The 26442-nt window shown below is 37.9% G+C and overlaps 2 protein-coding genes across 13 annotated transcripts in view; one reads left to right on the top strand and one right to left on the bottom strand.

Annotated features, from left to right (window-relative positions):
* tnni1c (troponin I, skeletal, slow c) overlaps positions 1-26442 on the top strand; it is a 363446-nt gene that overhangs the window by 323814 nt on the left and 13190 nt on the right. The gene's annotated exons all lie outside the window — the stretch shown is intronic.
* Positions 1-26442, bottom strand: part of c2cd5 (C2 calcium dependent domain containing 5) — a 46586-nt gene that overhangs the window by 14530 nt on the left and 5614 nt on the right. For 7 of the 12 annotated variants that reach the window (XM_081373033.1, XM_081373036.1, XM_081373026.1 and 4 more), the window contains exons 6-12: positions 25789-25944; positions 24425-24629; positions 21130-21284; positions 16585-16673; positions 15480-15588; positions 3565-3679; positions 856-1023 (exon numbers count right to left, since the gene is read on the bottom strand). In XM_081373033.1, the coding sequence (XP_081229159.1) occupies positions 856-1023; positions 3565-3679; positions 15480-15588; positions 16585-16673; positions 21130-21284; positions 24425-24629; positions 25789-25944 (997 nt within the window). Of the gene's footprint in view, positions 1-855; positions 1024-3564; positions 3680-15479; positions 15589-16584; positions 16674-18211; positions 18413-21129; positions 21285-24424; positions 24630-25788; positions 25945-26442 lie in introns of all 12 variants that reach the window. The other 5 variants (XM_081373031.1, XM_081373025.1, XM_081373030.1 and 2 more) reach the window with 1 other exon arrangement.

The raw sequence follows: 26442 nt of genomic DNA, 5'->3' as shown, positions 1-26442 counted from the left end.
CAGCATAAGCATATAAACAGTGAGCAAGTGAATCACAGCAGTGTGAGCACAGGTAAAACCTGCAGGTAAAAAAAAAATACGCAAAAAAAATAATTGTGCACGCACAAATAAACACGTTGCGAGGAGAGAAAAACAAAAATGCGAGTCATGACAGGTCTAACACGTGCAGAACTGACCACCGGTTTTTCTCTGATGAGGCGGCTGAGTTTAGCTTTGTGCCTAATCTCTCTGGCCAGTCTTTGACTAGCTTTTCTTTTACTAATCCATCTTCTGTCTCTGAGTTAATCTTGAAATCCAACTCTTCATCCTGTCGACTTGCCCCTACTTCTATCCTGAAATTCTGCCACTCTGTCATCTCTGCACCTATTTCTTACTCCATTAATACATCTTACCTCTGCTTCATTTCCTCAGCCACTCAAAACTGCCACAGTTACCCCAGTTCTCAAGAAACCCAACCTTGACTCCTCAGTTCTATCTAATTATCATCCTATTTCAAATCTCTTTTATTGCCAAATAACTGGTTCATTCGGAGAGGGCCAACAAGAACAGCACAACAGAACTCGCACTTATGGTCAGTTCTGAGTGTTCGAGACTTGTTAGGACTTGTGGTTTTGTTATTTCTCCTCACAGTGTTGATTTGTGTGCACAATTACATTTTTGTGTGTAGGATTTGCAATTTCTTCAGGTTTACATTTTACGTGCAAGCTTTGTCACTGTGCTCACCGTAATTCACTTGCAAGCTGTGTTTATGTGCTTGCGCTTTGTCCATCATTTAATGCCATACCCTTAGCAGGGGGACAAAGGTGTGTGTTTGTGTGGTGTGTGTGTATGTGCTTGTGTGAGTCATTAACCTACCCCAATGAGGCTGTACTACCCATATCCCCATCGACCCTCTCTGACCCTGTAGAAAAGACAAGCGGTTGCCGTGACAACCTGTGATCGGTCTCCAGCGGGCCGTCCTGCATGAAACGGGAACTGAGGATCGCAGCGGTGCCTGAAGCTGATAGAATACACACCTCCTCACTGCAAACACACATAAAAAGCACATTATTAGAGCATTTCATCACAGAACGGGATGAGGAAGCTGTATTTGAGGGTGTTTTCACATGCTTTTGGTAAAGACTCAAATCAGTTTAAAGTCACCCTGTAATCAATCATTTGATCCTATAAAATGACAATATTGAAAATAACCAAAATTACATATTTAAAAAAAAATCCTGTGAAAATAATTTCTTCATGCCTTAAAATAGCTTGAAAGTAACTATAAACCCTTGCTTCATTTAGTATATGCGGACCCATGAATATGCAAATTAGTCCCAGCCTCCACCCCGCATCACACCAGCTCGGATTCCCTGATCCACTCGTTCAACTTTACTGTAGTAAACGCTGCACAATGGCAAGAGGAAATACTGGTTTAATTCACTGATATATGTTTGAAACAGAAACTCATTCAGAAGAAGTGGAAGAGTGAATTATACAGGCTCGTCTACAAATTGATGTATCAGAATGGTAATGCTTTTTATGTATCACTATATGCAACGTAAGACACACAGCGGTAATTAATATGATTAGCCTTTTGCTTAACTATGTTATCAAACAGCTAATAATGTGTTGCTAATGTTACACAAACCATGTTCCCGTTCGCCATCTCAGAGTCAGACAGCTGCCTTCTGAAAATCAGTATCCTTAGAAACGCTCGAACAACTTAGAACGTCAGTGGAGAAAGGCAAATAGTTCATCATAACATCGTAATATACATCATACATAATACAAAGATACAAAATACACCCGCTATATTGCTAAATGTACCTGATTTTTCATATCAACAGAAAAATTTACCGGAATAACCTGGCTTCCCTTGATACTCCCCTGCTTCACTGCATAGTTAATGATATGCTACGATTACGATGGCATTTGTGACAGAACAACTGCAATTTCAATCCGCGTTTTTGAGACTGTATAGAGAAAATACTCAGCAATGGTGTTGACTTATGAATTTGCACATGGTTTGTCTTAAAGGTACACTGTGTAGGAATTTTTCCCATCAAGCGGTGAAATTGTATTTTGCATTCAAACGAATAGTGCTCTCTAGCACCTCGCTTTTTCAAATGCGTGTTGCGACTACGATAGCCGTTATGTACCAAGAAGCTATGACAACATGTCTTCCAATAGCACTTCATCGAGTTTTCTTTCAGGCGACGAGGATTCCTTCTCCTGTGGCTCGGCATAAGTATGATCCTGCATTATGAAGTACCATGCAGTGCAGCCTTTCAAATTTGCCGGGGCAGTGACAAGCGCCTCTCACTGATCTCCTTGTTTCAGTCACGTGACGCTGGCTCTGAACGAAAACGCATTGTGGAAACGCGTTGAGGTAGGCTAGTGCTTTTTGTCCCTCTCAGCTATTATAGTTTTTGAAAATGGCGGAACGACATGGAAGCCTCCTTGGACTTACCCGTCCAATGTAAATAAAGATAAGAAATTCTTCACTTATGAGGATGTCAGATCATTGGTAGAGGTAATTTTACACCAATGAGGACATATTTATGAATAAAGACATTGCGATAAAGATATTTTAGCTAATAAAATACTTAAACTACACAGTGTACCTTTAAATCAGGGGTGGGGAACGTTGATCCTGGAGGGCCATTGTCCTGCAGAGTTTAGCTCCAACCCTAATCAAACACCTAATCAAACACACCTGAAGCTAATCAATGTCTTCAGGATTACTGAAGTTGCAGGCAGCCAAATGTTTTATTCAGGGTTGGAGCTAAACTCTGCAGGACAATGGCCCTCCAGGATCAACTTTCCCCACCCCTGCTTTAAATCATCACTGGTTAGTAGGAAGTAGGATCGTTATGAATCCGATATGGATGGAGTCTTTGACAAAAACGTTATTTTCTCAGCTTTTTGTTTAAAACTTTGCTTTTTTAATGAAACTTACCCCAATTCAAGTGTTGATAAAAAAAAAGAACGCATGAAGCTAGAATAATGTTTTGTTTTTTAAAGCAGAGGGTCTGTTCTTTCTTTTGATGCATTGCATGTTTAGATATTAATACAACAAAATATAAAGGTTTTGTGAAAATGATCAAAAATGCTGGCGCTGGCTGGCAACTTTTATAAAAAGCACTGGTGGGGAAAGAGTTAAAAGACCTTTTCTATTTTCTTTTTTTTTTTTAAATAGAAAGTTTCCATGGGTGTTAAATGTTCTTTATGGAACCACAGATGGCAATACACTTATTCTTGTGTACTTTACCCACAGTATGTAAGAGATAATGTGCATGTGTTAATGTCATACACACAAAATAAACACCAACGGGTATTAAAACGCTCAACTAAAGGGCCTGGGCTAATTTTAAATCAAAGTCTTATTTTAAAATGTTAATTTCTAGATTTCTCTACTTATGCCAAGTTCTAAAAATCAATCCTTATCCAGTAAATCACAAACATCTGAAAATAATTAGGTATTTTCAAATATTGTTGTGGACAATGGGAGGCCTTGGAGTCAAATAAGTTGAGATGCACTGTTTGAAAATAGTTGTGTCTGTGTGTGTGTTTGTTAAGTACCAGATGCTGGTGGACTCGCTGTACCCCACCACAGCGTGGCAGCCAAGAGCTTTGGTATGAGACTTTATTTCCTGACGGATCTCTTCCCACCACGCATCCCGTGTCTCCGGCTCGTCTGAAACAAACATATTTACAACATCACGTACACCGTTGGCACATTAACACTCCTCTTGCATTAACAGCATACTAGCCATGTTAGCTGGTAATTCGATGCAATCTGGCACAAATCACAATTTTGGACTTTCACGTATTTATTCATTTAATATTATTGTCTATATCAGGGATTCCCACACTTTTTGTCTAGTATTTACCCTGAGATTTTAAATTAATTTTTCAATAATAACAAAACATTTGCATGTTCATGGTTCATGTCGGTTATTGTTCATATGACATGCAGGTCAACAAAATATTTGATCTTTTTATTAAGTGTTTTGTTTTTATTAAGTGTTTTCATTATTTATTTATTGTATTTTTTTATTTTTATAATCTAATTATTAGCTTTTTATTAACTTACAAACCCCAGTTTGGGAAACCCTGCTCTATATCAATAATATATTAAATTTAATGGTTGATTCCCATTCTAGAATGGTGTTTATCCCCCCCAAAAAAATCTGATTGTCAGAAGCATTAAGGCCCATTCCCACCAATGACGATAACTATATAGTTTAAATAATAATCATTCTAATTTTATGAGAATTGAAGTCCACACCACAACTAACAATAACAATATCGATGGAATCCGTTGGAGTGATTTTTTTCTAGCTGAGAAGTGTTAAAGGGTAAGTTCGATATTTTATACTTAAAGCCCTGTTTACAGATCGTTTCTGATGAAATAGAACGGTTAAGATTAAAATTTGGACACATGCTGCTGTCCCGAGAATTTTAGGTTTCTTTCGCTTTCCCCAAAACCTCTAGAATGGGTGTATAGGTGCACTGGAACAATCCTTCATAAAACGCATTAAACTTTCGTTTACAAAAACCTGAAACTCACCGAGTGGTCAGGGGTGTTCACTGATATGCTCACACAAAAATCGCTGCAAAATATGCTTTCCAACAGGTGTTTTACCATTCGTTGTAAAACTGTGGATCTATTTTTCCAAACGTCTCACACCCGTAGATTCTTCCGTTGAGAGCTTGAATAATAGACACTCCAGCCCAGTTGGTGGCGATAATGCACCTTTGCCAATTGCAAGCAAACCGCTGGCATTTCATTGAATACACAGAAGAAGCAGAAGAAGAAGCGGCGGAGTAATACCGTACCTCACACAGCACATTCAATACAAGTCAATGGAGTTGGACAAAAACTACGATAAAACCTGTTGGAAAGCATCTTTTGCAGCGATTTTTGTGTGAGCATATCAGTGAACACCCCTGACCACTCGGTGAGTTTCACGTCTTTGTAAACGAAAGTTTAATGCATTTTAGGAAGGATTGTTCCAGTGCCCATAGGCTGCCATTCTGTAGGTGGGGGGGAAAGCGAAATAGACCTAAAATTCTCGGGACAGCAGCATGTGTCCAAATTTTAATCTTAACCGTTCTATTTCATCAGAAACGATCTGTAAACAGGGCTTTAAGTGTAAAATACCGAACTTGTCCTTTAAATTCATTGACAGCCAATCAAAATAGACCCGACTTTATAGAGCTCAAGCATTTAAAGCAGCAGACTACAAAACTGGAGCATGCGCTTAGAATAAACAAAACTTTACATATGTTTGTGTGGACACTTAAATAGTTATTGTTCTTGGTATGAATGGGCCTTTAGGCCTGTTCCTCACCATTATTAAAGGAAATATTCGACATAGCATCCTAGAAAATCGCTTTATTCTCTGTATAGAGTTTGGTTATGCATCAGGGGAAAAAACAATACGTAATTAAGAAGCTGCTTGAGCATGTGGTGTGAAAAAGGCCTTAAAACAGCTTCAGACATGTTTAATTAATTAAGTTGTGCAAAACTTATATATCAAAATTGTCCTCAGAGCAAACCATGCACTAAAGCTAACAAGGCTAGTACCTGATCTATTCTCTCTCTCACACACTCACACATGGACGCCACGCTCTCTGAGAGCAAGGGGTTTTCACCGAAGCAAACTCCCCTGCCTGTTAACCACATACTAGGAGAGGGCAGAGGGAATGAGGAAGACGATAGTGATGGTGAAGATGAAGAGGACAGTGGTATGATTTGCCATTCTCCTGACTGACAGCTTTTATGAACTTATCAACAACAGTAGGCAGAGCATTCCACTGCTAGTGCAGTCATGCTTCCCAAAGGAGGACAAACTCCATCATATTCTGGATAAACAGCCCACAGCAGGAGGGAGTTTGAATGGTAACAGTAAAAAGAAAAGTGAACAGCGTTTAAGAGATCAGAAGCAAAAGAAAGTGCAAAAAATAAATAATGGTCTGATGCTGACCTTACCACTGCTATAATATGATTCAAATCACTTGCAACCTGACTAGTAACTGAGCATTAAAAATATACATATAGAAGCATTAAAATTATACAAAAATTAACTTTCTTCTAAACTATTCAAGTGTCCAATTGCTTTTGTGACAATATATATATATATAAATCGCTCTGTAGTCATTGAAAAAGTGCATCTGCCAGAGCTCCAAAGTAACTTTTTGCCACCTCTGCCAATGGCAGATAAAAACTACTGGCCAATAAATATGGCTTCAGGCCAAGAATTTGATTATATTAAATTATATTATTATATTACTTTATAAATTAATTTTAATTAAGTTTTTTTTATATCTATGACAATGGCATTATTAAGCGGGGGGGTTTTCCACTCTCTCTATATTTGTGACAAACGGTTTATGCCCCAGTTTCACAGACAAGGTGTAAGCCAAGTCTCAGACTAAAATGCATGTTTACGTGGTTACATGCTTTTCTAAGGCAAGTTTAAAAAGGCTACTTAAATGTCCTAATTGAACTAAAGGCCTAATCCTGTCTTTATCTAAGCCCTGTCTGTGAAACCAGGCCTATATGTTTTGTGTACATGATTTGCATAAGGAAGTTCAGACTATTTCTATTTACTCACCAATACCAATTTTTACCAAAAAATGTATTATAGATTATTCATTTTGGACTCTGCTGCCAGCTGTTCCAGTTCCTGAGCAATATTAAACTTTTCCACAAAAACACCAAAAAATGCATTAATGAAAAATATCAAAAAATTTCAGTCAAGAAACCAAACGTCTTTAAATACATTTTAAAAATCCCCTACTGAAAAGTACGAACCCAGACAATAACTACAAATCAATATCATTAGAACACATCAGCTGGCACAGTCATAATCCATAATGTATGAATCCTTTTTACTTCAGTACAGGAAGCAACAATGACCACAGAGGAGTGCCAAGCACATAGAGATCATGAGACAATCTCGTTGTCTCATGACTGAAAATAGAACATTGCCTAAGTCCACTTCTCTGGATTGGTAGATCAAGTGGTCATGTGATCAGGAAGCAGTGGACGCTGGGTAAGGGGTCAGGTGAAGCGCAGTCAGAGCAGATCAAGGAATGATCGGCCAGAGCAGAGAACAGCCACGCATCCAGCTAAAGCATGCAACAGCTGCCCGACACACGTTCATTCAGAAGCACAGCGCATGGCAGCTCATGCAACACTCACTAATGAGAAAAAGCATTAGTTTATATGAATTGAGTCTGTGTGTATTTAAGATTTTATGTGTAAAGACTAGAACATAAGCATAAATGATTATTTTTACACATTTTATTTATTTTAAATGTATTTGTAATCGCTCTTGACAAAAATCAATGAGCAAAGATTTTGAATATTTCATTTACATAGAAATATTTAACACATATTAAAGGAAAAGTTCACCTAATTTTAAAACGTTGTCATTTATTTACTCTCATGTTGTTCGAAACATGTATGAATTTCCTACAATCTTCTTTTGCATTCAATGGAATAAATAAGTCTAATTCAATAAAAAATATACTGTCTTGGCGGAAGCACATGCTTTTTGTCGTGTTCGCACCCAGGAACTGGGAACAATTTTAGTTATAGGAACATATTTTGGGAGGACTGAATTAGCTCCTACTTCAGAGTAGGGTCAAACCCAGCACAATAGGAACTACAGTACCAGTGACTTGAGCGAAAGTTACCTTAAACACCAACACACGTTTTTCTCAAGCCTGGTAAATGGGCTTTATCAGAGCCCGTCTACGGAGAGCCTTGGCACTTCCTATTAGCCCCATTGTATCGATCTTGGTTGCAGTTCCATTAGAATTCCACTGGAGGTGATCGCGGGCGAGTGCAGACTGAATGGGAGTCTATGGGGCTAGACGGCTAAATGTGTCTCTTTCACCCGATTGCCTTTGAAAAATCTCAGATTTTATTGTAAGTTTTGCAAGTTCAACATTGGTTATAGGTCGAAAGTTGAATGAACGAGTACTTATTTCTTTTCGATTTCTTACAGGTTGAGTTGTTGTTGCCCATAACACGCTAGCATTCTGCTAATGACGTCAGCATTCTGACATCATTGACATTTTAAAAGACTTTTTAAACCAAATAAGTGACTCTAAAAAATCTAACACCCAGCAATGTGTAATTTCTTTGCATCTCCTTTCGAATACAACATTCAAATTACTAGACAAAAAATTATATCCTGAGAAAAGTGGATTTTGAGGGTTTTTCGCCATAGACCTCCATTCATTCTGCACTCGCCTGCGAGCGCCCCCGCATGGACAGAGACGTGTTACTGCAGCCAGTCCAGAAACCGGAAATAAGCAGAGAGTGCCAATTCTCTTCCTATTAGACATTCTCTGGCTTTATGCACAGCTGCACTACTTCCTGAACTTCAGGCAGGTCCTTTGTTTCCTGTCTGCCTTTATTGGACAAACTGATTAATCCAGGTGTGCCTGACCACCTGGATTAATCAGTTGGACCAATAATGGCAGACAGGAAACAAAGGACCTGCCTGAAGTTCAGGAAGTAGTGCAGCTGTGCATAAAGCCCATACAAAGTTAACATGTATTTACTCCACGAACTAACTCCACGAATGTGAAAAACAGCGAAAGATGTCCAGGCACATTGTGCTATAGTCTTAGCCTCCATGATATGTAGCATATAAGCGCATAACTTGTAAGTCTCAGGGTTTGACAATAAGGACTGCCCGATGGCCCGGGGCCAGCGTGAACGATGCTCGGAACTTGGTGAACTACTTTTTAACTTGAGCGCCACGTTTTTAGAATGCAGTGTAATGCGCGAAAAGCAGCAAAACATTTAAACTGCGTCTAGCTTGTGTTTACATTGACAAACAATGGAAGAGTAGTGCAGTAGACTAAAAAAAAAACTGGATCTCTGCTTTAGGTCTTAAAGTGATGGCAGCCTAATATTCCTGCTGCTGCCTGCATTTTTAACGTTTAAGGGCCCCTATTAAGAATTTTTGAAAATGACCTTTCATGTAGTGTGTAACAAAGCTCTAAGTGAATGAAAACATCCTGCAAAGTTTTAAATCTGAAAGTGCACCGTATATAAAGTTATTGTCTTTCAAAAGTAAGAGTCGACTGAGTCAATTAAATGAATTGTTTTTCAAACGAGTCATAAGACCTTTCGTTGTGACGTCAAGACATTAGAATATTGCCCGCCCACTTATTTGCACGCGCAGACACCAGGGAAAACTTGAACCTCAAACCAACAGCTGATTCCTGTGGATACTGGATAGCATCATGTCGAGAAGACGCTGTGCTCTACAATGTGAAGGTAAAGCCAGTTTTTTTTCACTGCCCAAGGACGAGCATGTGAAGAATCAGTGGTTAAAATTCATCTTTACCACGATATCACAGCAGTATTATCCTAAACTTTTGCTGTGTTCCCTTTATTTTACTGAAGACTGCTTCTCAAATCTCAAAGTTCAATACAGCATTCACAAACCGCTTGCTCGTGAAAGATGGTGTTCAAAATACTTAGTTTTGAGTTTTATATTGTGTAACTTAGATCTCCTGCTAACTGGCTAACTCACGTTATCACTGTCTTACTGAAATACTACTGCTAATCAGCTGTGGACCACGATTACCTAGAACTGTGTCTATTAATGCAGATTGTCTGTCATTCTCACTACTTCGAGGAAATATTTGTTTGACCAACGTTTATGTTACATCAGATCATTCACTCTAGAGCTCGGCTAATGTATATTGTATACATGCACTGTTATTGATACACAGCAATATATTAGTACAAGTAAAATAATCGGTTTCTTGATGGACATGCACTTGTTAATGCTGATGGTGAGGAATTACAGTTGCAACATCTCATAATGTACCTCAAACTGAGTAGTGTATCACTGAGAAACACTGAGTCCTCCTCGAGTCGTCCTTGCGATGGAGGTTCGGGTTGAATAACAGTTCTTCCAATGTTTCATCATCGGACTTGCGCTCACATTGATATGGTAAAATCAACGTCGTTATTCATTACTGTGTTTAGTTTACGGTGTAGGAAGCCTCAGGACACGCAGAGCTGACATTGTTATGGCAATGGGCGGTTTTGTTTTCGACGCGCTGTACACGGTAGGGCCAATCACAACAGACTGAGCTGTCTGGCCAATCAGAGCAGACTATATCGCGGAAAGGCGGGATTTAGAGAGATTGATTCATTTGACGAGTCGTTTGAGAGTCATTGAAAATGTGATGATGTGCAAATGTGGTGCGAAACCTACTGCAATATGTCTTTATATGCCAAGTCTGAAGGATTTTCAGTGAATTCTGGTTACTATTTAATTTTAAGGAGAGCATGGACATTCGGCTGGACAACTCTTTTGGTGTTCCTCAGAAGAAAGAAAATCATATGTGTTTGAAAAACAGGGTGAGTAAATAATGACAGAATTTTCATTATTGGGTAAACTATCAATTTAAGCATTATCACTGTATTATTTACTAATGGAAAATATTCAAAACGCAATACTACATAGAACCTGATAATATATATTCAATCATTAGATTACATAACAGCTGAGCTGCCAGGGGCTGCGTATAAGTGTGTGTCTGTGTGTGTGTGTGTGTGTGTGTGTGTGTGTGTGTGTGTGTGTGTGTGTGTGTGTGCGTGTGTGTGTGTGTGTGTGTGTGTGTAAAGCAGGACTGAGGGTAGGGTAGTACCTGCAGTGAAACTATTCCAGTCTAGCAGTTTGTATGATCTGGTGTTACCCAAGGCTGAGCCAAATCGCCACATTAGTAGATCGGTTAAAAGAGTGGAGAGAAAAAGAGAGAAAGAAAGAGAGAGAGAGAGAGAGAGAGAGAGAGAGAGAGAGAGAGAGAGAGAGAGAGAGAGAGAGAGAGAGAGAGAGAGAGAGAGAGAGAGAGAGAGAGAGAGAGAGAGAGAGAGTGAGAGAGAGAGAGAGAGAGAGAGAGAGAGAGAGAGAGAAAGAAAGAGAGCAGAAAAGAAAAAGAAAACCAAACACCAACTACAAACAAGAACACAACACTGGACAACACCACTCCACAGGAACTGCAAAGTCAGACAAAAGTTATCTGAGAGGGTGGCCACGAGAACGAGAGCAAGAGAGAAGAGATGGACAGAATCACAGAGAGGAATAATATAGAGAATCAAGGGGAAAAGAGGTGAAGGAAGGGAGAGAGAGAGAGAGAGAGAGAGAGAGAGAGAAGCATGCAGCAGCAGCACTATGTCAGAGGCTCTAAATCAGCACATCTACAATAAAAACTACATGAGAAGCTCCTTCAACCATGCTTTAATTAATGCACACACACACACACACACACAGTTAAAACTTTCATACACAGATGTAGTTGTAAATGCATGTCAGTTGTATTTTGTTACATGAAAATTGTGGGTGTTTGTGTTTGCAGTCATCTATACGTTATAATTAAGAAAATAAAGCAACAGATACCCTTCTGCACTCTAGAGCTTAATTAAAGTTTTCTGCCTTTTAATTACACTCCACTAACAAAATAATAGTTTCTCTGTATGATACCAAATTTCGAAACACGTCAGCATTTGAAATGTAAATCAGTAGGTAATCGCTCAGCTTGGTTAGCTTGAAGCTTGAATACATGCAAGTTTTAAACAAATGCGATCAGAGATCACTGCAGTGGGCAGCCTTACAAAAGGTGACAAAAGGTACGGTCATACTGATGATAGAGTAAATGAGAATTATGCTATAAAAATAAAAATAAAATTGGGTAGATAAAAAAAAAAATATACAGAAAGTATCATGCAACAAGGATGTAAAAATTCGCCCTGACAAGAATACAATTTTTTATGCAATGCACCATGAATTAAATATTATTATTTTGGTCTGATTCATAATTATGCACTGGAGAAATCATGTGAGTACAACAGCACTACAAACTCTCTGAAGTCTAAAGACGTGGTGGTACAAATGGTGGTACACAATTGTAAATTCAGATAGCATTTGCGTTTTCTACAGCTGTGATTAAAGTGCCCATGAGAACGCAGAGAACCTTGCCAGAACCTTCCTTCAGAGATGGAAATTGAAATTTTTAAATTGCATCAATGCAAATATTTACATCCTCTATAATGCAATGTTAGTACAGATTAGAAAGGGTATGTGCAGGTTTACAAAAAGTAATTCTTTGTGCATGTGAAAAAATGCAACAGGCAAAAATAATGTTCAGGGGAGATGGATGTCTCAAAATCTTCTATAAGCAAAGAAGAGTAATAGAGCATTACTTGCTGGACAAGGCCTGAATTTCGGCATGGGATTGTGGGTAGTTTTACCCGTTCCCACAGGTTTCACGCTCACAGCGCGGGAACTTCCCGTAAGGTTAGATGAGTAAATGAATCCACTTTTCAAAGCTTTTTTGCACTTAAATGACCAAATACACACAAAAATTATGTCAATATGCCTGTCTTGGTGACCATCCATGTAAACAAAGTCGGTTATGTCTTCAGTGAACGTAAACAGTTGAGAAAGAAAACGTGTAACAGTACATTGGATCTGTGCATTTGAGTGACGCAAGCAAATAAACCTGCTGCTGTCTGTCATTAATGTTAATCAAACAACAAAAGACAGAGAAAATCATACTGCTTTTGACTGAATAACTTTTGTAACTTTAAATTTAAGGATTAATCAGTATTTAAGTTTACAGTGAAGACTATACAGTAGTATTTTACATTTAATTACTTTATTCAATTTCTTTAGCATTTCTGTACCTGAATACTAACGTTAGACCTACCTAAAAAAACTTTCTTTATCCTTAATCTATTCTATTGTATTTATTTGTGCTACAGCTTGTGATTTATTTATTCTTATTGTACTGTTAACTGACTGTTTGTAAAACCAAGCTTACTTGTGCTGTGTGTAAGCTATTGCGTGAGAAATGTACCTCCTTGTAAAAACACAACTACATTTAGGATTTAGATGAAATAATTCCCCAACCACCCAACTTCCCCCTCAAATTAAACAATCCCCCCCATAAGTCACCTAAGGGGGGAATTCCCCCATTTTCCAAAACGAAATTCAGGCCCTGCTAGAGAGGACAAACGTAAGGCCAAGACAATGGTGCACGTGATGCAGAACATATACTGTACAACGAAATGAAATTGTAAATACAACGAAAGCCATGCACACAACATGCACACTTCCAAACTGCCTCACGAAAACACCTGCTGTATGTGTTCTTACTAGGGCTGGGTACTAACACAAATTTCACAATTCAATTTCAATTCACAAGCTTGTGATTCGATTCTGATCTCGATTCGATTTCATTTTATATTAATTTATTTGGATATAGATCAGGTTCAGTATAATGTCAATTGTTCTCAAGGAAAATTCTCTCAACTAATGCAGTAAACTATACAGGAAACCTGGTACATTAATATTAAAGGTTAAAATTAATAACTGATTTGTATATATATATATATATATATATATATATATATATATATATATATATATATATATATATATATATATATACATATATATGTGTGTATATGTAAGGGATAATGTATAGCGAGGCGGTTGTTATAGCGAATAACAACCCCGACAGGCTGAACGGGACCTCAATGCGAAGCGGAGGGGTCTTGAATTACTTGGCTTATTACATGGCTACCTACAAAATAAATAAATAATTTGACACAAATTATTGATTTAAAAAGGAGTTTATTGATTTAAAAACGATTGTATTGCTTCCGCTAAAGAAAATAGTCCGTTCCACGTTCATAGCAACGCTCTGTTTTTCATGGCAGCGATCTGTTATAAAAAAATAACAGACCGCATTCTACATTGGAATTCAGCCAAGCCATGTAATAAATATATATATATATATATATATTAGGGGTGGAATGGTACATGTATTCGTATTGAACCGAAACGGTACGGGTATCACGGTTCGGTGCATGAATATACACAGAGAATACACGGTATAAAAATAAATACAACTCGCGTGCAAATTAATTAATGCAATGCGGAACTACTGTTAGATATGCGGGTTCTATAGGGACACCTAATCTGTAGCCCCGCCTTAGCTCTGAAGCTCTGTGGTTATAATGAACAGACTGCGATGACAAGATTGGAATATGTTGTGTGTGTGCGCGTGCGTGCGTGCGTGTGTGTGTGAGAGAGGTGCGGGCGCGATCGAACAGTGGAAACATAAAAACATACTCCGTCATTTTGTTCATAGGACATCATTCAGACTGCAAAGTTTTTACTTATATTTGTGTATACTCGCAATAAAACACAACATTGTGCTTTAGTCAAACAAAAAAGAAATTAAAAAAGAAAATCAAATTTGTTTTTAATGGTAGTATTATTTTATATAGAAATAAATTATTTATAATTCAGATGAGAATAAAGTTAGTGTTAATTAAAATTTTAAGGAAAACAAATATTGATCTGAAATATAGCAAATTCATTTTAAATTTATTCAGGTACAATTACCAAACATATCTCAAGGTCTTTTTGTCTTTTTATTAATTTAATGAATAAACTAATTATATAAAACTACTGTCAATGCACTACAAATAAACTGGTTCTATGCTTTTACTTTTTTAATAAAACTTATTTAAAAAATACAAGACTTAAGACATTTATTTTCCTTTAGTGATATATCCTGAGACATGCACAATAAAAAAAAATTGCCTTCTACATTTTTGTTTTGCTTTTCCCTCCATTGTACCGAACTCGTACCGAACCGTGATGTCTGAACCGAGGTATGAACCGAACCGTGACTTCTGTGTACCGTTCCACCCTGATATATGTGTGTGTGTGTAATATTTTGTATATAATAAGTAAAATGCTCCTGTCCAGAGCTATTTTTTCTAGCTGACTAACAAACTATGGACACTGAATGGCTTTTTTGAGGTAAATGCTACATTACAAGACATATTGTTTGTTGTTTTTCTATCTTTACACGGTTGAAACACTGAGTGATGCAATATTACAGTGAGTTGCACTGTATTTTTCAACAAACCTTCTGTGTTTATTTCATGCTACAGGCTAACTAGTAGTAAAGAGGAAGAGACGATTGGTTCACTTAAGCTCTGCTGAGTCACTTCACTTAAACTGAGGCGGCTACGGCAATCTGTCACATTAAAGAGCATCAAAGTGGTATTTATTGTTTGAATGAATTTTGTAATTAAATTGACAGAATTTGAAAACTGAGACTGTCTCATATCAAAGTAAAACACAAAGCCTATTGCGATTTATTGGATTGGAGGTGTGCTACAAATAATGTTTAGTGAACATTTGTTCACGCATAAACTGAAAACAGCATAGACTAAAAAGATTGATTCTAGGGGACTTAAGCATCAATATTGGCTAATCGCTTAAAATCGAGAAATCAATATTCTCAACCCAGCCCTAGTACTTACTACAGTAAAGTTTTGTTGTTTGAAATTATGTTAATGTATCATATATTTGGTGTGTTGCAGGTATTTGTTTATGTTTGTGCCTGTGTAATACGAGCCATCTTACCTGGGTTGTGAATTCGATCCAGAAGCTTTACCGAGCGTGCACTGACTACGCCCCCCAAGTGGAGGAGAAATCCAGGTGGGAAGGAGGTCAACGTGAAGAAAGGGTATTCCTGAAACACACAGAACGGTGATGGAGGGGTCACACAGAACGGACCCAGGTGACCCACTGGCATTCTAGCAAATGTCATGAAGACAGGTGAACTTCTGTACTGAAATCTTCACACACAACTGAAGATTTTTTACAGCACAGAAATTGAAACCTGCGGGTCGTGCCATTACATTGCCGATATTTAGAAATTACAACACAAGACTCATGCAGAGATACAGAGATTCAGACACTTTAGGCTGTATAACTGGGTAACAACTCTGCAGAGTGCAATACATCAAGACTTTCAGTAGATGTAAATGGTTTAAACAGTGGTCCTCAGTTTAGATGCATATAAACGCATATGGAAGCCCTTATATTTACTTAACTTACGTACCACTCAAATGCATAATGAATATTCAAGTCCTGATAATAAGCCTGAACAAAATTGTTACCAGCACCTGTTTTTTTTTCTCATCCATATGAGTGTAAAGACACAGGCTCCAAAAACTCTGGCTCTTCATTTAGGCTACATTAATCATTATTTCATTATTTCACAAGACATTTAACCCCTGGAACAAAATCAGACAAAGATCAGAGCAAAACTGTGACGTACAGGTAAACATGAGAGCTTTCTAGCACCTGTCAGAGGTTCTAGAACATTCTCCATGTAAATGGGTGCATAACCACATAACGCCCAAACCAACTGTCACAATACTAATGTGCCATTGGTTTGATAATGATGTCAATAGGACAGTAGAAGAGATGCAGGTCTTCCAATTCAAAGTTCTCAAACAGGGAGGAGTATGGGAAACAAGATAAACGAAAGATTCTACAACCAGAAACATTCGGCATGCCCTCTCCAGACATACCCCTGTCCTAACAAATGCTTCAGAGGATGATGAAACCCCCTGGAATCCAAGTGAGAGAGCGAAAGATTGGAGAAACATAATTCTCATAATCACCAGCTTTTGTGATCGTGAATATATAAATACATATGAATATATTGTCTCTGTCTTACTCTCTGCTCCAGCGCTGATTGGGTCTGCTGCCTCAGAAGAGCTTTAAGAGGCCCCGCCTCCTTCCCTGCACTGCCGCCACTTCCCATTCCTGTTGGTGGAGAAGAGAGCGCAATTTAGGGGAAATGAAAGATGGCAAACAATACTTCACTTCAAAACCAAATAAACAATGTTACAATATCTCATGCACTCACATACTGTACATTCACCTCTTCTGTGTGACTATGACTGTTTACATGCAGAAAAATAATCTTATATGAATTAAAATAGCATTTATTAGTAATTCTAGTAATATTATTCTGAATTCTTGTCATGTAAACAAATTACTCGTTTATATCTGTGTATGTTATTTAAAGAGGAAACATTTTTCAAGCGAAAAGAAAATTGATATAGAAAACAGCCTCATGGCCTAATTTAGTTATTTATTTAACTCTTGTGTGCTGTTGTCAAAGTAGGAAAAGAACATGCATACAGGAATATTCCAATTGCTGTGGAGCATATATAACTTTTTTATATAATAACCTATTTTTATATATAAAGGCTTGACCAGAATACCTGAATAAAGAAATTATGTGCATGCAAAAATAGTTAACAAACACTACCGTTCAAAAGTTTTGGAATCGACAAGATTTTAGAAATAAGTCTTTTATGATCACCAAGATTGCATTTATTTAATAAAAAAATAATACAGTAAAACAGTAATATTGTGAAATGTTACAATTTGAAACTGTTTTGTATTGTAATATATTTTAAAATGTGATTTATTCCTGTGACGTTAAAGCGGAGTTTTCAGCATCATTACTCCAGTCTTCAGTGTCACATGATCCTTCAGAAATAATTTTAATATGCTGATTTTCTGCTCAATAAACATTAATATAAATATCATTTCTTTAACTAAATAAATAAATAAATTCGTACTGAGCCCAAACTTTTGAACGGTGGTATAATTAATTTGGTGCACATAGCCTTGATAGCCAATTAGTGACTTTCAACACTCTACTAGGTAGAGCAGCGGTCTAATATAAAGAATTGAATCTTGAATTGGATATGTTCACATCCATTTTGAAAACACAAGACAAACTTTACATTCTAAAAATGAAATAATTACATTAGTTGGATTAACACTTAAAGAAACAAATATGCACCCATAGAAAACATTCAGAGACTCTAAAGATATAACATTCATCACAAGCAGTTTCAACTCATTTACTAGCTGGGAAACTTTATCTAGTCATCACATTTGGACAGATTAAAACAATTAACAAACAGTTTCAGACACACAAGCTCAGAGCCCAGGCACAAGGAAATTAGATTTTATGGAACCAGACAGATGACTGAGGGCCAGTGGTTTGCTTTTCTTGTTTGCTCTTCCATTGGTGGAGGAATCTAACTTCCAGTCAGGCTGAAAAAACATGCAAGTGGGGTTTTGTTAAATCAGAGTGCTCAAAAGAAATGAAACCACACTGCTCTATCATAAGCACTCAGAGTGCATTTGTGGAAAATGTGGGCAAATGTGAGACAGGCATGTTATTCTGCCAGGGGGCAGCACAGCGGTTGGTGTGGTCACACTTGATGCAATCCCTGCACCAAGGGTCAAAGGCCATAGGGGCAGCAGTGAGTGTGTCCTACCAGAGGCCGCCAGCAGCAGTTCCTCACTGAAAGACACGCTCTTTCTCAGCATGGCTGTATCTGATTGGCTGACATGGAGTGGGGGAGGAGCTGAACTCCAGGAGGCCATCCCTGGCCGAAAGTGATGGGGCAGATGGACAGAGGGGAGGGAAGATGATTCAGACTCAAGGGCGGGAGTACTGGGAGACAGAAATATCCTCGCTGACAGAGAAAGAATGAGAGAGAAGGAGAGTTTGGGGAGGATGGTATGAAGACATCACATGAGAAAAAAATAAGGGGGGTGGGTGACTGAAACGTAAAAAGAAAGAGGTACTCAGAAAGAAAGGGATGCAAACTGATAAGAGGTACAAAATTAAATAAAAAAAAGGTCAGAAAGTCACAGGTTTCCCAGGGTTTTATTTCCAGCAGGTTGTTTTTGACGGTATACACTGTATCCAGTTCATCCAAAACTGAAACTTTTGTAGTCCCTTTCAGATTTGTGACTTGACTTCGACTACCTCCGTGAATTATCATTATTCGGTTTACTCCTCATACAAAGCGGTCTCATCTCTTGAGAAGACTTTGATTAGTCATATGGACTACAAAAATAATGTTTTTATGTTTTCTAATGGTGATTTTCTTTTTAGCTTGACAGACATGGTCACTATAAACTAATGTTGAATGGAAACATAGAACGACATGAGGGTGAGAAAATAACATTTTCATATGTGGGTGAATATGAAGTTCAAACCTTTTCAAAACATTTTATTTCAAAATGTAGAAAATATAATTCTACACTTTAGGTAAATCTGCTGTAAAAAAAGAGATTCTTGCATTTCATACGAAAACACTAAAAGACTAGGATACAGCAACATTTCATAAATTACAATTTTTTTATGTAAAACTTATAAAGGATGAACAACAGAGGAGAGAAAATGATGAAGATAAAATATACACAATATTTATAAATATACCAAGAGGAAAAGTTTGAAAAACTTTAGTCATTTTACAATAAAAAAATGAAAAGATAGTGTTGAATGAATTTAGATCATCAGGTTTCTGTAAATTAGCGTGTCTGCAAGGAAAAGCCGCACCATATCTTTGCTTTTCAAAAAGTCTCTTATTTAAGTTGTGAAACCTTCAGAAAAACACTCAGCTCATTTACACAGACTATCTGTGCTAGCATTGTTGTAATCAAGCACATGATCACCCAATTATCTACTTCACAAAATACCTCTCTTCAGAGGCCTCATGTCCATCCAAAAATTCTAATTCAGTCATCGTTTAAGGCCCCGATACACTCACCGCAAAGTTACTTTTCGTTCTTCGTTTAGGGGTAAAATGAAGTTCGAAATACGTGACCAGCGATATACTGTTAGTTGACATCCGACGCCGCCTAGATTGCTGAGAGAGTTAAGATGAATATGCAAATATGTGCTGCACACTTTCCTCTCAATGACAAAATAAACAGCAAAATTGAGAAAACGGCAAGCATTTTTTGAATAAAGCATAAGAAAAGCACCTGATCATATCAACATGGATATGTTTGCACGAGCTCTGCAATTCGGCACTCTAGTAAAGTTATTTTATGTTATTTATATAGCACTTTATACAATAGATTGCTTAAAATCAAGCAGCTTTATCATTTTAAACTAGGACTGTCAAACGATTAATCGCGATTAATCGCATCCAAAATAAAAGTTTGTTTTTACATAATACATGTGTGTGTACGGTGCATAATTATTTTCTAAATATATAAATACACACACATGCATGTATATATTTAATAAATATTTGCATGTATATACTGTGTATATATATATTTATATTATATATTATTTATATTATATATAAATATTTTATATATAAATAACACATTTTCTTAAATATATATATGCATGTGTGTGTATTTATGTATAGAAAATAATTATACTCCGTACACAGACATAAATTATGTAAACACAAACTTTTATTTTGGATGCGATTAATCGCGATTAATCGTTTGACAGCCCTATTTTAAACATGAAAAACAATACAACTTCATTTTGTACTATAAAGCAGCTCTCCAATGTGTTCATGTTTTCACTCACGGTCGTCTGACCTCGACCGACTGAACAGGCCAAATGAACTAGAAAAGATTCAGTGTGAAAGAAGGCGGAGCCTCCGCGCACACCTACCTATTACGCAATCGCCACGGACCAATGGTAGTACAAATGTGTTTTGCAGCCGGTGTTTCAAACTCCCAAAACGACCTTTGTTTCGGCCTGATTATGTTTGAAATGACGTCACATCAGTTCATTCTTCTTTTTCAATTTAAATATATCGAATTACTTTCTTCTGTGGAACACAAAGGAAGATATTATGAAGAATGTAGGGAAACAAAACAACATTGGACCCCATTGATTTCCATAGTATGGACAAAACTTTCTTTGTGTTACACAGAGGAAATAATGTCATACAGGTTTGGAACGACATGAGGGTGAGTAAATGACAGAACTTAAATTTTTGGTTGACCTATCACTATTAAAATTTAACCTTACTGTAAAAATATAAGCTCATTGGTTCAGCATGAAACAAATAATAAGTGACCTATTTTGTATAACAAACCGAGGATTTAGCATAAAGGTGAGCAGGTTGCACGGAAAGATAAAAAAATATATAATTTCTTTTATGTCCAAATGTACAAAATACGAGATAAATAAACATATCACACATGCAGATAAAGAAATAATGGAGGGACAACACAACAAACATAAATTAAATAAACACAAAACTAGACCAAAAAAATGCAGAGACACTGTGCCCTACACCCTCTGCCTCTAGGCCTTGATACTGGGATCAGCACACTGATAGAGATTAAAATCAAGGCCCATAGAGAGAGAAAGAGAGAGAGAGTGTCTGGCAGAGTGCCTGAGGTCAGGTGGGGACGGGTATCTTACCGGTTTTGGGGGTTAAGCTGAGCTCGGTGTCAGAGGAGGAGGACTGGCGACTGTAGGACTTGGAGGGGGAGAAGGAGGAGAAGGTTTGTGCTCTCAGAGGGGTGGGGGGTCCTGAGGACAACGGGACGCCTGGACCCTCCTCCCCAAAACCTGGCCTGTCAGAGCAAGGAGTAACACACACCATCAACACACACGGACTCACAGGGTCATACATGAGGACTGTGCCCGTGTGCGTGTGTTTGAGCGTGTGCATGCGTGTGTGTGTGTGTGTGTGTATATGTGTGAAGAAGGAATAGAGGTAGAGAAAGAAAGAAGGAAAAGTGATGACTGCTTGCTGCTGAAAGGGTAGAGCGTGAGGATGTCAAGAAGAGACAGGAAAGCACGCGATGTAGTGGGCGGGATAGAACAAAATAAATGGAAAAAAATCCAACACCGTGAAAACCAAAAAAGAGGCAGAATGCAAATGAGATGAACAAGAAGCGTGTTTCAGCCAACCAAAGCACAACGCTTTGATAACAAGGGTCGACTACTGCCTTTACAAGGCCAAAATGTAAAATTCAACAACCCTGCCTGTGAATAAAAGGAACGCACGCACAACTTAAAAACACAGAAGCTAAACCCACACCTTTGATTGGTTATACTCTGTGAGTGACAGCTGAATGCAGCTCACTGATTGGTCAGAGGTGTTTTAAAGCTGTAAACGAGGTTGCTTTGGCAGCTGAAGGGAGGGGGGGGGGGGGGTCTGGTGATGTCGTAGCTGTCTGCTAATGAAGAACAAGGGGGTGGTGAGAGGTCCGTGGCGGGGTCATGGGGGTCGTGGGGTACCTGCCTACACTGCCTGGCTCTGGGGGCTTCTGAGCTCCTGTGTCTGGGTTTCATACCGGCGAACAGCAGTGTCGGCACAGACACGGAGAAGCCCTGAGAAAGACGACTGCTCGCACTGTGAACTGGACTGCTGTGTGTGGAACGACATCCGAGAGTGGAAGGAGCAGCCTGCGGAGAGCTTCACACACATTCACCCATTTTTCATACATTAAACACACATGCACCCACTGTGTACAGTACAATCACAGAGAACTTGGACGCACACACGGAACATTGACATAACAAAAACATGCACGCGCAACACATAGGGGTGGGAGACAAAAAAAATCTATTCTCTCAGCATTTCAATGTTTTCATCATTAATGCCATGTGAAATGCAGTATAAATTCGATACATGAAACTCAATTACTGACAGACATTTGCTTTCAAATGCTCATGTGCGCTTGCTTTGTGTTCGTCCTGCAGGGCGCAAAATTTATGTAATTTTTTTTTATGTCATTCAAAATTTAACACATTCATGTCGTAAGGAAGGACAAAACATCTGATAGTTTAAAACAGATCTGCCGCTGTCTATGATGGCTATGACTCTGATTGTGTCATATACACCAAGGATGGCTTGAGGGTGAGTATTTTTTTGGGTGAACTAACCTTTTAAAGAATCTCACCCCTACGCAAACACCCAAAGTAGACCGCATCAAAAACCGACAGGGAGGAAATATCGTCTGTTTCTTAAAACCTAGTGAGCTGACTACCTAGACGGCACCAAAAATGCTGTCTAGTTAGGCAAGTCACTGCCGTTCAAATGTTCTTAGCTCCTTAGAGAGCAAGTGGAAAGACAACACAAACACAAAACACAACAGACTCAAGGCAACACTCCGGATGCAAACCACGGCTAGTTCTGAAATGCACAACTGTACAGCATTTAATCTTTAAGCAGTCTAAAGCAAACGCATGCTAGTGCAGAGAGATGCAGCATGCAGGAGAACGTCAGAAAAAGACAGCGAGGGAGAGCAAGAGGGAGAAAGAGGACATGCAGGGGAGGACAAGATTGTGGTGTGTTTGTGTGTTGAGAATGCATTTTTGTAGAAATTATAAAACAGCAACTCATAAAACAAACACACACACCCTCATACTCATTTATAAATATAAAAACAGAAAACAGTGAGCAATTGTACAGCATTTTTCATGTTGCATTAATACCTGTTTAATAAAACCAAAGGAATGTTAGAACATTTTAATAAATTATTTTGATAATAAGTTGCTGGGGATAAAAATGCCTGCTAAAATAAATAGATGCAAACATAATCATGATACACTAACGTTCAAAAGTTTGGGGTCAATAGGTTTTTCTTTTTTAAAGAAATTAATATTTATTCAGCAAGGTTGTATTAAATTGATCAAAAAATTATATTTAAAATAAATACTGTTATTTTGATTTGTTATTTTAGTCTTTAAAAAAAGAATTAAGAAAAGGTATCGGAGTTTCTACAAAACTAATAAGCAGCACTACTGATTTCAACAGTTTTCTTGAGCAGCAAATCAGCATATTACAATGATTTCTGAATGATCATGTGACACTGAAGACTGGAGTGATGATGCTGAAAATTCAGCTTTGCATCACAGGAATAAATTACATTTGAAAATATATCCAAAAAGAAAAGTCATTTAAATTAATTAAAGATTAAATTGTAAAACCATTTCATAATATTAATGTTTTTACTGAATTTATGTTTTACTTTTTGGTGAGCATAAGAGACTTAAAGACCCCAAAGTTTTGAATGGCAGTGTACAGTGAGTGAAACTTCAAAACAAACAGCCTTTATTCTTATTTCATTAAAGGGGTGTAAAATTGCATGGATGCGTTTTGATTTCTAAAATAATAACCCATGTACAACAAATTCATTTCTAATACAAAATTTAATTCTTGGGTCCCACTTTATATTAAGTGGCTTTAAGTACTATATACTTACACTGAAATTAATAATTTGATACAATAGACTTATTGTGTAAATACATGTTTTTACATTGTACTTATATTTAAAATTATTATATTTGTAATTTATGTATGCAATTACATTTGTAATTACACTGTTGACCCTTCCCTTACACCTTAACCCACCCTTAAACCTACCCATAGCACCACACCTGACCCTATCCTAACCAGTATCACACCTCAATAGCAGCAAAAGTGTTTTACAAAACAACATCCACAAAATAAGTACAGTGTACTTATTTTTCAATGTAAGTACATAGTACTTAGTACTTAAAGTGGGACCAATTCTTGTTTTCATTTTAAAAGAAATCTAGTCAAAAGTACTGCAGATGAACTGAGAAAGCTGTAAGAAAAGCAAAACAACCACAATTTCCAAATGCAAGACTTGATGCTGACATGCACATACGCATGAACAGTGGCATTGTACTGTATATTTGATTTGGAAGAGAGGTGGTTTGTGTGTGTTGTGACACTTACTCTTTTATGTCTTTTGAAGGAGAGGAGTTGCTGGGGAGTGTGGCTGTGGCAGGGAATGTGCTGATTTTCTCAAGTGTGCAGGCTGTCCCGATGGCACGAACCACAAGGCCTGATTCCCCTTCCAGATCAAAACACTGCAGGTACCCAACCACTGCATTCCCTCCCATCTCCAGCACCTTCAGACCTATCTTCCTCTGCAATTCACCTACAACAGAAGTATGCATTTACACACCCAGCACACGAGCCAAGAAAATATTGTCAGGAGTGTCTCACATTGCACACAGTGACACAGTAAGTTGTCTTTAAACATGATCTTGGCCAAAGCAACTTAAAGTAGAATTAGTAAGACTTGATCAATATTGTTAAGTACAAATGTCAATTTTCAATACACTGATTTCACTGAAAAAGTGTGAAACAAGGCAAATACTCAATAATATTGGGCAAATCTATAATATGGTTTGTTAAAAAGAGCAACGCATAAACCAGACAGTTAGGCTAATGTATGTTTATTGATGGATATGAATTCTACTTTCCCCTAAACTTTATTCAATGCTAATGCCGTATGCTCTAATATGACCAGTCGTTTACGTCGTCATCACCGGGTGTTGATAGCGAGCAAGCGCAGGTGAGACCTGAACAGCACACGTTGCTATTTGTGTTTAAACTTTAAGCCTTGCCAATTTAAACTTTCAAGATCAAGAAGACACGAATGAGAACTCATGCGCACTGTGAGAAGATTTGTGTATGCGTTCATTGGAAGCGCGCACACAGAAAGTCGCGTCTCAGACGGAGCGCAAATATTGAGTTCTCTTTCAAGTCTTGCGCTTAAATGTACAAAATCACACAGAAATGATGTCAACATGCCCGCCTTTGTGAAGTTAAACGTAGACTCGCTTGCTTTCAGGATAATGCTTTACATGAAATGGAAGTACTTGCATGAATTTGTAACATTTACAGGCAAGTATACAACTGTGAGATGTAAGCTGTGCATCTCAAATGCATTAAACAACACGCACATCAGACAGTGTGACAAGCCACGTAAGGTTTATGATTTAGCTTGAAGCACATCTCATGTTTAAGATGACTTGAATCGTGCACTTATCCGGCAGCAGCTCACTGTCCCACCCTATGGGGGAAACTCATTTCACACACAGAGAAGTTCCACACTTGCAGTGTTTAAAACAACACTGTATTCATTCAGTGTACGTGCACCGAAACGAAAGACCCGTACCAAAATATTTCAGTATGAACGCGTGTACCGTTACACCCCTACTGGCAACTTATGAAAACTATTGGAACAATTTATATCTCCTACATACAGTATATCTTTCGGTCTCTATTGAACACCGTTTGTGTATAGGTACCTGACATGAGAAAGATGAGTCTCTGTCGGGCCTCGTTGGATGCACGAGGGGTTCTGATACGGTCGATCCACTGGTACTCTGGATCCTCGTTCACCACAAGCTCTTCCACAAAGCCATGAATGATAACGGCCCGGTAACATCGGGGAATGGAGGTTGCTGAAGAAAAACAGAATCCGTCTCATTCACTAATAATTGTGTGGATTATTTCGTATTTGTATGCACAGGATTCATTACTTCAATGAGCTCATTGTTTCTTCATTAAATTATTCCATTGTTTACATTAATACATTTTTCGCTAACTGTGATTTTGTATATGCAGATTTCTGAAATACATAACTTTGACTGTTACCTCTGATAACAGATCACTCTAAATTGTAATGTGGACTTGTGCATTTTCTATAAAGCTGCTTTGAAACGATGTGTATTGTGAAAAGCACTATACAAATAAATGTGAACTGAACAGGATAACTTCTCACGAAAAACCTCTGCCTAATTCACAACACGTTTGTAAGCACATGAATTTGTTCTTAACATCGTTCTGATGTTAGTGAATTCGGCGCATTCCAAATGAACGGCCGAGTGTATGAGGTTAGTCATTTGCATAAAACACGCCCAAACCATCCCCATATGGGCTTCGCGCACACGCTTTCCTCA

The sequence above is a fragment of the Scardinius erythrophthalmus genome, assembly GCF_964197995.2.
Source record: "Scardinius erythrophthalmus genome assembly, chromosome: 8".
NCBI lineage: Eukaryota > Metazoa > Chordata > Actinopteri > Cypriniformes > Leuciscidae > Scardinius > Scardinius erythrophthalmus.
This window is presented reverse-complemented; position numbering and strand designations above follow the sequence as displayed.